The sequence below is a fragment of the Netta rufina genome (genome assembly GCF_964035555.1).
Source record: "Netta rufina genome assembly, chromosome: 1".
Lineage (NCBI taxonomy): Eukaryota > Metazoa > Chordata > Aves > Anseriformes > Anatidae > Netta > Netta rufina.
The window spans coordinates 200116443-200132092 of NC_140123.1; the positions used below are offsets into that span (position 1 = coordinate 200116443).

At 43.2% G+C, this 15650-nt stretch overlaps 1 protein-coding gene across 1 annotated transcript in view; it reads right to left on the bottom strand.

The window, feature by feature from the left end:
• Positions 1-15650, bottom strand: part of CAMK1D (calcium/calmodulin dependent protein kinase ID) — a gene marked incomplete at both ends in the record, with an annotated part of 214267 nt that overhangs the window by 12976 nt on the left and 185641 nt on the right. Inside the window, 3 exons of the mRNA XM_084305333.1 lie at positions 919-997; positions 3007-3119; positions 12226-12301. Of these exons, the coding sequence (XP_084161459.1) occupies positions 919-997; positions 3007-3119; positions 12226-12301 (268 nt within the window). The remainder of the gene's footprint in view (positions 1-918; positions 998-3006; positions 3120-12225; positions 12302-15650) is intronic.

The following is a 15650-nucleotide window of genomic DNA, read 5'->3' on the forward strand; positions in this document are numbered from 1 at the left end:
GAAAAACCTCTGATCCCTGAGAAATGTACAGCCTAATGCTCTTATCCAGCTAACACTCCAGAAATTGCAAAAGGAAATGGTATTCGTGGTAATTGTGATGACATAAAAGCACAGTCTAATGCATACCTGGGGTGAAAATACCATCATTGACTCCTTTCTTTTGCAGCTACTGTAACTACCAAAGATAGTCTTGCCTCATATGTAATGATCCCTGACAAAAGACTTGTGTCTAAAGCCCATTTTTGGGTGCAGCTGGCAGTGTGGGGTGATGCTAAGCAAGTTGGTCAAAAGGCCTCGAGCAATTCCTGTTTCAGTTATGTGATCTGTGGATAATGTTGGTCAAGTCATCTATGTTCAAAGGCATCATCTCATATAAAGCACTTAATGGAGGGCCAAACTACGAATACAGCCAGACCAGGCACTTTTCTGTAGTCACTGCAGAGAAGCAGCATTGTTAGACTAATTCAGTCTCAGCTTATCCCTCTCTTAGTGTTTTCTGCCTCTTCCATTCAACAAGGCAGGGTATACAGCATGCCAAACCCACCTTTGCTGCAAGCATGAGGTGAAGAGGTAGGCTACCATCTGTGAAGCACAGAGGAGAATTTTCTACCTCCTAATGTCCTCTTAGGTGCTTTGCTGTTACCTTGACAAAGACCTCATGAGCAGGTTGATAGCCAGCTTTCTGCACACCTGCACAATCTGACCATTTGCCTTCAACCCCAAATGTGCTTTCTGGGCTCAGTCATTTCAGTGTATCCCACCGCTACACTACAGTCAACATAATGCAGCCTTTCACTGAAATATTGCAGATACTCAACAGGTTGATGCACGAGATTAAAGTCCATCACGTTTTTCCAGGAAAACCTGGAGGAAAATGTTCACTGTCCCGAGAGTTTCACAGCAGTGACTGTTGCTTACCAAGGGTGTCGTGCCGCTTGCTCACAGGTGTATCTTTTATTAGGGTCCTTCTCCATCAAATTCCGAATGAAGTCTTTAGCTATTAAAAAAAAAAAAAATTTAAAAAAAAATCATTTAAAACAATAGGTTTAATACTGAGTTCTGCAATATAGCCAGACCTACACTTAAGTTTCCTATTTACATACAACAGCAACCATAGCTCCCCATAGGTATGGAACACGTTGCTCAGATAATACAAAGATTGATGTCTGAACTAGTAAACAAATGATGTGTGAACTAGTAAACAAAACTGTCAGGGAATGCTCACAGCTGATGGAAAGCCACCATCTACCTTCTTGAGCTGTCCCTCTTAAAATTGCCTTCAAGACCACCTTGCTCCTTCCCAAGCATCTTTTGGGAATAAGCATGGCCCATTTCCCGTCAGCAGGATGCTCCCTTGCTCTGAAGGCAAAAGGAGATTGAACAGAGGGACCAGACCACCAAGTGCCACCAGTACCAGAAAATGGTCCTAGTTCATTTGTCATTTATTGGTATACACATAACCAAAGTGACTTAGGACCAAATTTAAGGAATTTAATGTGACAGATAGAAGTTTAAGGCCTCTACTCCTGCAGGTACGCTTAGGAGTGGGGTGAATAATTTGGAGTCAGAAGAATTTGATTCTGCCAGCTCCTAGCTCCCTGGTCAGACAAGTGCTTCTGAGCACCTTAGTGGTCTGAATATGGCCATACCTGTTGGAGATGTCAGTAAATTGAGAGGGAAAGGCAAGGAGAAGGTCAGAAACTGCAGCAAGAGGAGCATTTCATGGCTCATTCCAAGCAACCGCACACGTGGGCAGTGAAGTGGACATGTTGTGTATTTAAAAACCAGTTACTGAGGGAAAGGGACTCCCTTGGGCATGAGGTAGTGTGTTTTTAATTGACGCTAGGATGGAGGGAAGGGAGATCACAGCATGGCATGTATCCAGTAGTTTCATGAGAGAACAGCTGAAGGAGCAACAGCAAAGCCATATATAGCAGGAAAATCTTTGCGCTGCTGTAGGTGATGGACTTTCTCCCCCAAAATGCAAAGGAGTCTGCCAGCAGACCTTCATATTTGCTCAGAAAACTCTTACAGGCTTAAAAAAACCTCTCATCACGTACATTTTAAAGCAATCTCTCCCAACTATATCTGGACTGCAGATGTAAGCAGCATGAAATGTTGTTCTATGAGGAGATAGCAGGATATCTCATAGGATCAGAGAATAACCCAAGTTGTAAGGGACCCACAAGGATCATCTTTAAAATAAAACACTTCTTTAATGTCTCACCTAAGTAATCGGTATTACCAAGGAATAAAATAATAATAATAAAAAAGTATTTCCAGGATATTTTTGTATCATATTTTTTTCCTATTATTCATTTCTCCTCCTGCATGAAATGGCAGATGTTTCTCCAGGTTGGATAGAGCAAGGACACCAACCTTGTGTGACCTCCTGGAGGCCACAGCCCATCAGTGGCACCCATGGGATGCAATGCTGGCAAGCCTCTGCAGGTACAGGCAGGTGCTATGGGTTAAATGGCTTCTCTGCTGGGTGGGGAACTGGGAGAGCACATGGGCAGCTGCCTGGATCCAGCCACATGGACAGTACTCCCAGTTTCCAAATCTGCTTACTGTCCTTGTTTAGAAGCCATTAATTTTTTGCATTTGTCTTTGCTGTACACACTGCAGACTCACTTTGGACCTGCGGCACAGTTTTAGTAACAGAGCTGGACTACTTTCTCTATTCTTAGTGACACATAAAACATCTGCATTTTATTTGGATGTGATGGAGACATTGAACTGCTTTGTCTTTCTGGGACAGCCTTCTGCTATCTTCTTCTGTCCCAGCTACATTTTAGTGCTTTGTATGTGACTGGATGAAATGGTACTTAATTTGCTCTCCCACAAAAATAACTTCCTGTAACTATTTAGCTAAAAGAAATGCCCATTCCCAATGATTTTTAGTTAAAAGGAGCTCCACACACAATGGAAGGCACATATGGAGAACACCTATGAAAGGTATGGCTGCGTGCATGCCTGGTTGTGGCAAATAAATGAGCTTCTTACCAGACTCAGAGATGTCATCCCAATATGGAGAATCGAATTCGTACTCTGCCTTGAGGATCTGCTCAAAGAGTTTGGAGTCATTTTCATCGTAGAAAGGGGGATAGCCACAGAGCCTAATGGAGAACAAGAGAAGAGGCAAGTGACACTTGGACCCATCTCTGCCAAGAAGGTGAGAAAGGGGGAGGGAGGAGAAACTCTTATTTAGGACTTGTCCCATTAAGTTTTCAATCAGGGCAGGGCTATCATGAGAAAATTTTGTTCAGAAACATGTAAAAACACTTCTGAAGATTAGCACTGTTCATGACAAAGAGGAATTCTGGATTGCAACCTGGTGCAGCTGATCCTACAGTGACCCACAGATACCCTGACTTCCCTCTGCATGTTTTTGGGTGCATAGAGGAGGAATTGTTTTAAAATACGGACATGATCCCTTCCATCCTCTCCCCTTTGTATGGTAAGAGGAGCTTTCATGGGGTACAAAACCAGCAGAGCCTTCCTGGGCTGGGTGCAGCTCTGCTGTTACACTGGGAGAATCTCTCCCTTTCTTTCACTTCTGCAAGCTATTTTGCTGTCCTCTTCAAACTGCCTAAGGATAACATCCTTGCCCAGGTCTTCAGTGTTTATAACCAGACAGCCAAGCCCCAGGACAAGCAGGACATTGAATGTTATGTGAACAGTTTGAACTAAAGCAGTGAGGAAGCACCCTCGCAGTGCTGCAGACAGCAGGACATCCACTCTGCCGAGGCACGGCTCCTCCAGCCCTGCAGATGCTGTGTACAGGAGCACTACCTCCAGCATTGCACAGAGCAAAAACAGCTTCAAAGCCTGTGTGTCAGAGACCCTTCTCGTCCAGCAGATGCTGTGTGCAATACTCTGTCCCTTTCTGAGCGGACATATCAGCAAAGCTATCCCTTCTTCAGGTTTTAACGTTGCAAAGTGCCAGATTGACTTCTGAGGCTGGTTTTAGCCAACCCATCCTGCTCACAGTTACCCAGACCTTTTTTGTGTCTGAATAGACATGTCTTAATTTCTTCTTAATTTCTTCTCTTACCTCAAGCCTATGGTGTAAATCATTTTTTCCACATGCTTCCTTGATAATTAAATGATTTTTTTCCTACATTTTCTTAAACCCTAGACCAATCAATCTCAATAAAGTATTTAACTGGGCAGAGTCTGCTCTTATAAACAGACTGAAGATCTAGCTGAAACACCACACTGCAGCAACAACAGAGCAAGGGGGGAAAAAACTGTAAGAAATGAAATAGTCAAGTTATTTATAACCCTAAGCCAGTCGGCTGCCCTGGAGGTTATTTGAACCAACTCAACACTTGAGGGTGAAAGGAGCAGTGTTTTGTTAGCTCTGAAGAGTCAGTGTGCATGATAAATAATTTAAATGCAGAGTGAGATGTTGATCTGCGTCAGATCCATATTGACCTGGAAGAACTCTGCTGAAATTTGCAGCATCGTAATGAAACCCCTGCGCTTCAACCGAATAAGACATCTCTTTATCTTTCAAAGCAGATGAGTCAGTCCTCATTTGTGTCCCACTGGATGACTGCCATTATCAAAAGCAAGTAAGATAACCTCGTGCCAGACAAGCATTTACATTTGGAGCAAGACTGCATATCTACTTGACAGGCACATGCCTGTGTATGGGGCTTGATGCAGCAATTCCTGTACGAGACCCATGGTGGAAATGGCACATAGGAAGGGCCATTAGAAATGGTGTTTTTAAATAAAACCCCCAAAAGCCACTCTCCATCTGGATAATACACACAAAAATAATAATAACCTGGTAACTGAATGCAGAAACTGGATCCAGCTCCACAGATGTCTTTGAAGAACATTTGTATATCATGATTTAATCTAACAAATCTCAGTGCTTAGCTCCCACAGTCTTGGGGACACAATCAGAATTTCACCTTCCTCTTCTTTTACACAACCCGCAAGATTTTGGGAGTGTTACTGATGGGTTGGAGAGGCTGGAGCCAGCTGCTGCAACCACTACGACAGCTGCTGGTGCAGAGGTGCCCAGGCTGGTGGAAAACTGCTCCTCCTCTGCCCCACTTTCCTGGGGGGCTCCGTACAAGAAGTCTGACAGCCCTCCATTAATTTCTTGCCTTCCTCAGCACTTTCCTTCAAGAAAACCAAAGTGCTCTGATAAAGCATTTTAAGGCGAGCAGACAGCACTGTGCCTGCTGAGGTGCTGTCAGGCTGCTCCAGAGAGAGAAATAACTCTCTTAAAATGTGCATCGTACTAATTACCTTGGCAGAGGTACAAGAGCACAAGTTAGGACAGCGATGATTTATATATGCCTGTGGCAGCAAAACATAGTAGCAAACTGCTGAGCAGCACAGAGCTGGGGGGCTGGAACCCTGCAAGCGGGGAGAGCTGAGACAAACGTGCCCCAGCAAGAGTCCCAGTCCTCCCAGAGCCTTTCATCCCTTTCCTACACATCCCAAGAGCTTCCCAAGCTCCTCAGTGTGCCTTGGGTATCGACACATCTGGGTATCTGAGCACCTTAGCAGTGGCAGGATGAGCCCTGTGATCACCCCTTGAGTTTTACCCCCAGGCTCCCAATTCTGCAACTTCAGTGATGAGTGGGGAGGGCTTGAGAAGCGTTGGCCACTATCCCTGGTCATGGGCAGGGACATCCCTCCAAGCCAGCCTCCTGCCCCAAAGCAGGCTGAGAACAGGGCAAGGGCTGGTCCTGGCTCATCTGGGGACAACAGGGGGACAAATGACCCACAAAGGGGGTCTCAAAGATGTTCCTCTAGGAGGCAAACCACAGAGAACCTACAGTAGAAAGCATTAGAGGAAGAGACCAAGCTCCCTAGGACAGAGGATGTGGCACGTGAAAGGGAAATGTTCAAGCATCCTGGCACAAAGAGGTGGTGGGAGCCAAAATATTGTTGTCCTTTACCTTAAAATCAGAGTTTGGGATGACACAGAGGTTTACTGTAACTTATAGCCAGCACTGGCTTTGCAGCAAGGGATGGAAAAGCCCCAGTAAATTAGCCCAACAAACAATTTATGGCTGGAGGAAATTTTACTGGACTTCCAAAGACTGGGCCACGTTCCAAAGTCCATACTAAGTTTTTATTTAATTCATATAGAATCAAAATCCCACCGACTTCATTTCCATCTGCTGGGATGTTTCTGTGTGAAAAAAATGACCTCACTATCAGAGGTTCTGCTGCTTTTATTTAGATATGCAGAAATACAAAAATATCCTCTCTGTCTTCAATGTGAAAAAATCCTGCCTAGTCCTGGGGGAGCTTCAGGCAGCTATTAGTTGTCATCATTTTCTAGCAGTTTCACCAAATAAAAGCTTTTTAGAATTATTTAACAACCTTACAATATCAGCAACAGATCTTCCATCAACCTCCTATTCCCAGTCTTGCCTTAAAAGAGAATGGGATGCAGATAAAAAAAATAAACACAGGTGGATGAACAAATGAAAGATATTGCCAGAAGTCATTTCTAGAAGCCATCAGGAGAGCACAGTAAGAATACCAGCAATGCCTTCTTTCTTGCAGAGAAAGCAAACACTTGCAAGCTCCCATTACACACTGGGGTGATGCTAAAGGCTAAATAACCCATTCTCATGGGCATTGTCCAGCTTGCAATGCAGGAGGCACAGAGGTTAGTTTTACAAATTTTTTTATTTTTTATTTTTTTTTGGTTAGACTAGAGCAAAGAATTCAGTAAGTGCTCAAAGACCTGAGACGTATGGTGTGGGAAGTCATCCAAATTCTATTTATATGGTTAAACCCATGTAGTTCTTATTTTGGGAAAGGCCTTCCATACTGGCTGATGTTAGTACCCTCATGAAATTGTGGACAAGGACATATTAGCGTGGGGAATAAAAAATAAATCAAGAAGCAAACAATGATGAGGAATAATTTGGGGTTGTTTTCCCAGTCTAACTATGACTTCCTGAGCAACCCAATGTATCAATCTATGTGTGTTTTCCCTCTGCTAATTCTCGCAGTACCAAATAAGTAAATTTATCACTCACTATCCTGCTGAGGCTTGCATGTGGTACTGAGAGGGCGAGATGTTTTCAGGACAAAGGTAGAAACTTTTTCTGGAATACTTTGTACAGTCCATGGCTAATCCTCTTATACAAATATTTCATAAATGATTTCATGCACTTGTTTTTGAAAATCAGCAGCAAAAATAGTCTAGGAAAGAATATGACCCAAGAATTACCTCAGATACCCACTGTTTATAAAAAGAATAGAAAAACAAAACAAAACAAAACAAACAAACAAACAAACAAAAAAAAAACACAGTAATTCACTTGTCCTATCAATGAACAGAATCAGAAGAAAGTTCAAGGCAATATGCATTCAGCCTCACACAGAAGAGATAGGATGCATTGAGCGTGAATGGCAAGGGGCTGAGGCAGAGCATCCTGTGGCCCCAGGCTCTTCTCCAGCTTTGGAACATTTATTTTATTTTTATTATTATTATTATTATTTTTAATCAGTTAACTTAATCTTCTTTATATCAGGTATGCATGGTATCAGTATTTTAGCTCTGCAGGCTTTTGCAACCTCTCATGTGACCCAGGCAGCTCCAAAACACAGCTGATGGGAATCCAGTGAGGTCTCCTGCTCATATGTTTTATGTTTTGAAGCTGAACACATATCAAAACTATCTTGTGATAGGCAGAAAGCTGAGTTCAACAATGAGGCTGTTTCAGATTGAGAAATATTGCAACTGGAATAACAGGAAATTTCAAGCTGCTATAATTAGTTCTTGTGAATAATGACTTCTCATGCAAAACAGGTTTTGATAAAAGCTCTGCTGGTGCAGCCTCTGCAATCTGGATGTCGTTAACGAGAGGCATTAGAGACTGGCACTGAAACAAAGGTATTCTTTCCTAAGACATACTTCACCTTGCCTATTACAGAAACAAATATTTGTCAAGAGCTTCGCTGCCCAAGAAACAGTTTGTTCTTCCAGTGTCATAAACTGAAGGCTCTCATGTGAGACCAAGCATGTGTCTGGAGGCACTCAAGCCACTTACAGTAATAATAGCTCAAAACATCTTTAATATATGCCTGGCTTCTGTGTCAGATTCCCCTGAGTTTCCATCTTCTTAAATGATAACAGTCTGTTCAGAGTGGCTGTGAGGAGTCGTGGGAGAGGCGGGGAGGTGATGCAAGTTGATGGGCTCTGATTTCCCTATGCATAAATAGGTCTCCATCTGGTTTGCTGGTGTGGCACTTGCAAGACAACCAAGCCAGCTGTTAAACCTGTGCCCATCACTGTGGTATCAGACACCTAGGAAGGGCTGCTTCCTTCCAGAGTGGGAAGAACCCTTCTTCTTCTCTATCTTTACTGCTCCTCTCACATACAATTTTCTATAAGGACACATCTATCATTTCTGGCTGTTCCTAGAAGGAAGGGGGAAATCCAGTTCAAGATTAGGACATGTAATTGTGGGTTGGGTTTCTAACACCACAGTACAGTCATCAGAGATGGAGTCAGCCAAGACTGGAGAGTGACACAAATGAAAGTTAAAGCAAATGGAAATGTACTGAGAAGACAGGAGGTTGGGAATGGAGCAGGGGGGTGATTTGGTTGCCTAAACACAGGCATCTGGTGCTGTGCGACATGGTTGTGGGTACCCTGCTATTCTCCATCTGCTGCTCCAGAAGAAAGCTCCCTACAGTGTGTTACATTTGCCAAATCCATGTGGCTGTCCTGGACACCCCAGCGTGGCTCTAAATGTGTATTTTAGGCAACTGAATGGCACATCCCAGTGAAGGGACTGCCTGCATCCACACGGGCTGGGTTGAGGTACCCATGTGAAGAGCCCAGTGGCACAGGATAAGGTCTGGGACACCCATGTCCCTGGAGCACATGGGACACCCAACCTGACAAGGTAGGTCACGGGTCTATGGGGGGCTGGATTATCCTACAGTGACAGCTCGAGACCAGGTGGGCCTCTGTGAGTGACTAAAACAGCACGTAGCACCTACGTGAAGGGAGCTGACGTGGGTCCTGCAATGCTGCTGGCTGTACCAGGGAGCTGAAAGATGTAGCTCGTGTGCAGAAATAATCCAGGAGGTGATTTGATCTCAGACCCAATCCCACCCAAGCAGACCAAGTTACAGTCTGGTGAACACATTACCACACTCCTGAGGAAACATATTATTGCCATTCATTTTTGCTGCACATAATACAAATCAGGTCTTTATTACATGAAGTGCAGAAACTCCCAAAAGGCATCCTTGTCCTGCAGAAAGAAATTCATAGGGACTCATTCTCACTAAACTGATTTAAGCCTTCAGGGCTGGGAATTCCCTGTAAAGCAAATAGTGAATTAATATTTGAGAAGTGCATACACCTTGCCTGACAAGACCAGCACATGCTGATTTGGAAAAGAGCAAGAAACTGCTGAGGTGAACCTCACAGAAAGAGCAGCCTCGCCAGGTTTATGGATGAGATTGAAACCTTTCCCCCCTGGAAGGTGTGTTCATGAACCAGGAGGTGGCAGGGATATTGCTTAGCTCTGTCTCACCTATTTTCCTCACACATAAAAGCAGCAAATGAAATCATATCAGGTCTGCCAGCAGAAAAGACCTTCGGTGCATGAATCATGGTTGAATGGGACTGAAAACCTGACAAAAAGCAGAACCAAGTTTATTTCCAGGAACTAGGATGCAATAGTTCATTCCTCCTGCAGGCTGCCAGGTGGAGACATATTTTCATGGTGAAAATTTGATATTAAACTGAACCTGGGGAGTGGTCAAGCCTGGAAGCAAGGCAACATACTGCTGTCTTCCACCTGCAGCCTCCTTTCTATCTCCCTCTGAAACTGGTACTCAGCAAAGTACTCTGAAAACAAAAGGAACGACCCTACCTGGCTGTCCTGCCATGGCTAGCAAGAGCCAAAACCAACAAGAAAATATCTAGGGCTCCCATGCTCATGTTTGCTTGTGCAAGATGGTAATCTTGCATCAGCACACCCCATCCTCATCTAAAAGAGCCTTAGGGAATATTGTGTGAAGCAGCCTCTAAGGTATCTTGGCATGTCTGCTCTCTTCCTTGCTGCTGTGGTATGTCCCACTGGGTTTTGACAAAAAGTCAGTGAACTGTTGATTTTTGCTTTGTTATGCAAAAGTTTTTTTGAATCCAGCTGTTGATGGTTTCTCCGAGGTAAATCCACCCCCCTTCAAAGTTTTGTACTCAAGAACTTTTCAAATATTCATGCAGAATGGCAAAGGCAGTCACAAGGCTGATGTGTGTGGGCAGGGCTTTGCTTTAAATATATAAACATACATGCAAATAAACAAATCCTGCCCCTATTTTAATATATAAAAGCTATTTTGGGTCATATATAGTTTATGTTCAAGGTTAAATGAAAATGTAAAGAATGAACTTTGCACAGAGTGGATAATGCAGCAATGAGGTGTGTCCTGGCAAAAATAGTTCTACTACACCATCGAAAAGTTATTCATGTTGACAAGCCATGAAATGTTTGCATAAGGAGAAAGGGAACAAAGCAGGAATGCTTTAATGCTGAGCCTCATTGGAGCTGCCTTTTTCCTGCAGTCTTGTATAACTCTGACAGTTGTGTAAAAAGGAAAAAATAAAAACATAGAAAGGAAAGCACTGCTAGTTCTGGCATGAAAAGGCGTTTGTTTCTGTAGCAGTCAACAGCTAGATGTGCTCTCCTGCACACAAGGAATAGGATCCTTGTGCTGTGTGGTTCCCTGAGTCAGCCCATGGTGACAGCCTGACCTCGTCTTGAAGACCTGCACAAGGTAGGGATTGCTCCTGCTTCAAAATCAGCTACACTGTGAAGATGCAACTGCACAACTGCTGTTTGAATGGCGTACATGAGCTCAGGAACCTGACACTGAGCACAGACCAGCCCATCAGGATGGTACCCTAAGCTAGAGAAGGCCTTCCTACAGGTTCATGGGGAAGAAGTTCTGCATTTCCCTCTCAATCCACAGTGATTTCATATACTCAGCTGGATTCAGATGATGGTTTCCTGAACTATTAGGGGTGCTCTTCTCTGGGTAGCACTAATGACCCCTGGTACCAGGATATCCCCACCACAACAGTAGCCAAGACACCTCTGCAGTCACTGAAACAAGAGGGGGCTCACCCACTCCTATGGCTCACACACCGAAGGTGCAGCCACATCCACAGCACTGGCTGTCCCATTTCATGGAGACAAGCCTGGATATAAGGAAAACCTCTTCCCCATGAGGACAGTCTAAGCAGGGAACAGGTTGCCCTTGTATAGTCCCTGAGGAGGACTTCAAGAACCAACTGGATAAAACCTTGGACAACTTGGTATGACCTGAAAGACAGGACTAGAATTTTCCCGGGAACCCTTTTAACCTAAATATCCTATGGTCCTATTAAATCTTTGTAAAGAAGAGTGGCAGATACTGAACGAAGACAGGCACTAAATCTCCTTAAATATATGGGTTCTGAGACTCATCCACCACTTTGGGAAATGCACTAAAGTCCTGGTCCTGTAGCTTTCTGAAGCAACCATACCCTACACTCTTGACTAGCAATTAGTCCTGTCAGAGGAGCAAACTCAGCTACAAATGCAGAGGCTTAACAGCTTCACGGAAAAGCGATGGAATTGACAGGGCAGGAATCAGCTCATCATCTCCTATGGGACTTGAAAGTTGAAGGTGTTGGATGTGTTAAAGAAAATGACCTCCATTTTCAGTATAAGTCCCAATATTTTGCATTATACTTTGATGGAAATAGTTCACTGTGGTATGTAAAAAGCTCTTGTCTTCTTGTCTGCCTGTGGCCCTCCCCAAGGAAGGAAGCCAACACAGTGACACCTCAAGAGAGGTGACGCTTCAGGACACATCCATGGGCGTGGTGCTGTGCTCTGTGGACATGCCAAACTTGTTTCTAATCAAAGATAACCTGAGCAGAAAAGGGAACAACTTCATTGACATCGCAACCTGAAGAAGCCCATACTATTATACAACATGTAATTTAGGCAGTAGTAGGGATTTTTGCCATTTTGAAGGGTTCTCGTTCGTTTCCTACAGCTTCTGCCCAAATTTACGTAACTGGGACATATCCAAGGTTCACGTTATACTGGCTTGCAACTGTCAGAGATTAACTTTCTTTGAGCAAGCTAAGTGGGAAAATATATAATGGGAGAGCATGTTTTAGGTCCCAAAGCCACCTGTGAAAACCCAATGGATACTCACAGGATGTATGCGATGACCCCAATGGACCAGCAGTCCACAGCTTTGCTGTAGGGTTTCTGGGCCAACACTTCAGGAGCTGAAAACAAAAGGCAAACAAGCACACATTACAAGACCAGACATTTGAAAGTTGCCAAGAAGTAGGACTTGATAGTGCTCCCTGAATCCTGAGGCTCCCAAAGGCTTTTTGTTGCCTTCCACATTTAGCCCTCATATTTGCAAAAATCATGGTGTTTTCAAACCTCAAGGAGAAGTATTCCTGAAAATGAGAAAATTCCCTATTTTCTGACTCCAGGGAAAGAAAGGAAAAGCAGGCACATAAAAATACACAGCAGTCTGAGGGCAGTAGGGCCATCAGCTGCCTGCCAGAGGAACTTTAGGAGAGTTGGAGAAAAATGGAGCTGAGAAAAATGGAGCAGTGCTGAGATGCACATTCACCCTGACAGCCTCACAACTCCAGCACTTTGTGCTGCCAAACGAGGGACTTCAAGAGGCAATTTAGAAAGCACACTGTGTCGGGGAGATGATGTCCAGGTTTGCAGGAGAAGGAGAGACATCACCATGCTACCACCTGATGATCAATGAAGCCTCCTGGGTGTCAGAGTCAGAGGGAATCATTTGTCCTCCTGCCTCTGGAAGTAAGAAATGAAAAGCAGCAGGTGTTGGAGACATGCACAAAGAACTAAGCCTTCTCTGCCTCTACATAGTTTTCTGCCACCATAGCTTGAAATTTGCTAGAAGTGAGAGTATGGCCATTTATTGAAACTCTTTGTGAGTCTGTTTTCCTTTCTTCAACCAGTGAGAGTTGAAAGTGCTTTTTATTTTTATTTGGGAGCCTGGAGCATTATGCTTTCCCTGTTGGAACCTTTTAGTTGCAAATGCTTAAACCTAAAATTTAAAAACCCATGAATCTCATCTTTTTCATGTAAAGAAGCTTTAGCATTTTCAAAGCAAAATGTCCACAATAATGCAACAAATCACTGCTTGTGGCATTCCTAAAGCAGACTCACCACATGGGCTCTTCAAAACACAGTATTTCTTGAGATCTCTGGAGTTCAAATGCTCCACAAAAAAAAAAAATAGTGGAGGGTAAGTCCCATCAAAAGTATTTCTGTAGTGTTATGCCTTACTATGCTAGTATTCTTAACAACCACAGATCAGTTACTTGAAGCACAGTGAAAAAACGTGTGAAGCATATATATGTATTACAACTCGAGCATCACATTCATTTGTTATATATGCCTTGGGGTACTGGTAAGGACTCTTCAAAGAGTTATCTTCCTATGCTAGACAAGCCAACAAAACTAAGGTCAAAAGTGCCAGCAAGGAATGGAACAGAAAGTAGTAACGAGAAACTGAAAAGGCTTTCTGGTGCTTGGGCATAAGAGCTTAAAGAAGGGACTGAAGGGAAGACAGGGCAGATGAGCAAGGGCATCTGGGTTGTATTTCCACAAGGAGCAGAATGATGGAAAGGGTAAAGTCACAATGGGGAGATATTATATAAAAAAGCAGAAAATTCAAGGGAATGTGGGTAAAGATATAGCTGGCAGACAGATTGAGAAGGCTTTGGAAGTGTGGGGATTGCCCCAGTCTGCAGCACAGGGTAAATGTAACCTCAGTCTTCAAGTCATCCAGCAAACTGGGATCGTTGCATGCATCAGAAATTTAAATGATATTTCTGTTCATATATTGTTAATCTTATTACAGTATTGCAAAGTAGGAATGCCCCAACACCTATCCACTGCATGCTAAAGGAGGTTTCTTTCCACTGCACCTAGAACGAAGGGCTCCTGACCTGGCACTGGGTGCTTGGCAAAAACCTGCACCCCAGTTCCTGAGAAGTCCCTGACTCTCTCCAGGATATTGGAACATTGCTGTAGTTTATCAAGACAAAGATAAAAATGTTCTTACTACAATAGTGAATGGAGCTGTGTGAATATAAAAGAAATCTTCTGTTGCCACCCAAATGTAGTTCTATTCCCATTGGCTGGGTGAGGGTTTGCCTGTCAGGTTGGTGCTAGTCAATCCAGTGGGAGTGAATTTGAAGAACTGGGGAAAAAAGAATGAAGCACTGGAGAGCCACCCTATTTGGCTTGTTATTGCCTCCCAGATGACTTGGCAAGCTGTTAGCATGTCAAATTTATATTTCTCTTGTTGCTCATTTAACAGTTGTTCCTCAAAGTCGGTTAGGACAACCTTCCCAGACAATCTTTGCATCCCTTAACTTCACTTTCTTTCCTGATTCACCAAAATTCAAGTCTTCTAAAAAGACTTTTTTTCTTCCCAAAATTTGCATCAAATTGGGCTTGTAAGACTTGGCTCCTTTTTCTGTCCCATCCCTTGTGACTGAATTTTGTGACAAAACATGCTGAAGAAGTGAGTTCATTTTCCCCTGTGTTTAGGTGTTTATATGTCTTCCAACTCTCCTATTCTTCCAAATTTCCAAAATTTCGTTCACATATCTCTTCTACCTTTGACTGTCTGTTCCTGTTTGCACCATTTTCAAGATTGGTGAACATTATACATTCCATATCCCCCAAAGAAAATATTATGCAAATGGCTCTTGAACACCACAGATCCAAGTGAGCTCCTGACATTATACAGATATGCCACATTAACATAACAGAAAACAAATCTGAGATGAGAGGATGTGAACTATATAAAGATTCTCTCTCTCTTAAACATCAAAGCTGTGTTGAAGCATTTCTGTCTGTCTTACAGGAGTGAAGTGCGCCGATAACAGGCAATTGTTGCTGTGGATGGTGGCAGGTAAGGACACCACAGGATGAAGCCCAAGGCAAATGTAAGGCTATTACCTCACCTTTGGTAAACTTTAATGAAAAAAGTCAGAAGCTTTAAATAACTATTTTGAGGCCAAATGGCTGTTTTTGTTTTTTATTCCAAAGAGCAAATATACAACAGAAGCAGAACATAGCCAAGCATCATCTGTGTCTGAGATGTAGAAAAGATGGAAATATTTAATGAGCTGAAAAACAAGTCAGAGAAGCCCTTAGAAATGAAAGTAGATCAGTGCCTGCAAAAGCAGGAAATGCAATGAAAAAAATCCAAGAGCTGACGGTGTTAGAGGATCAACACAGATGACTGAGGAGGCAAAACAGCAGTAAGGAGAATGGAAAAGTCAAAACTCCCATTTCTGGTGCCAGGAAAACACCAGCTGAGCAGAAAGAAGACCTTCATTCTTTTGGAGCAGCCAAAGCAATCGGAAGGACAGGAAAACCAATCCTGAGTGAGTTATACTTTTCTTTGGATAATGAGGGCACTCCACTTCAAGGCCAGATGATCTGCTGATTTACAGCTAGGGGTGGGTTTTGTGCTTTTTTCCTTTTTTTTTTTTTTTTTTTTTTTTTTCTTTCTTTCTTTCTTTTTTATTAAGAGAAAAATTTGAAGGCTTATTTAAAATTGAGGTT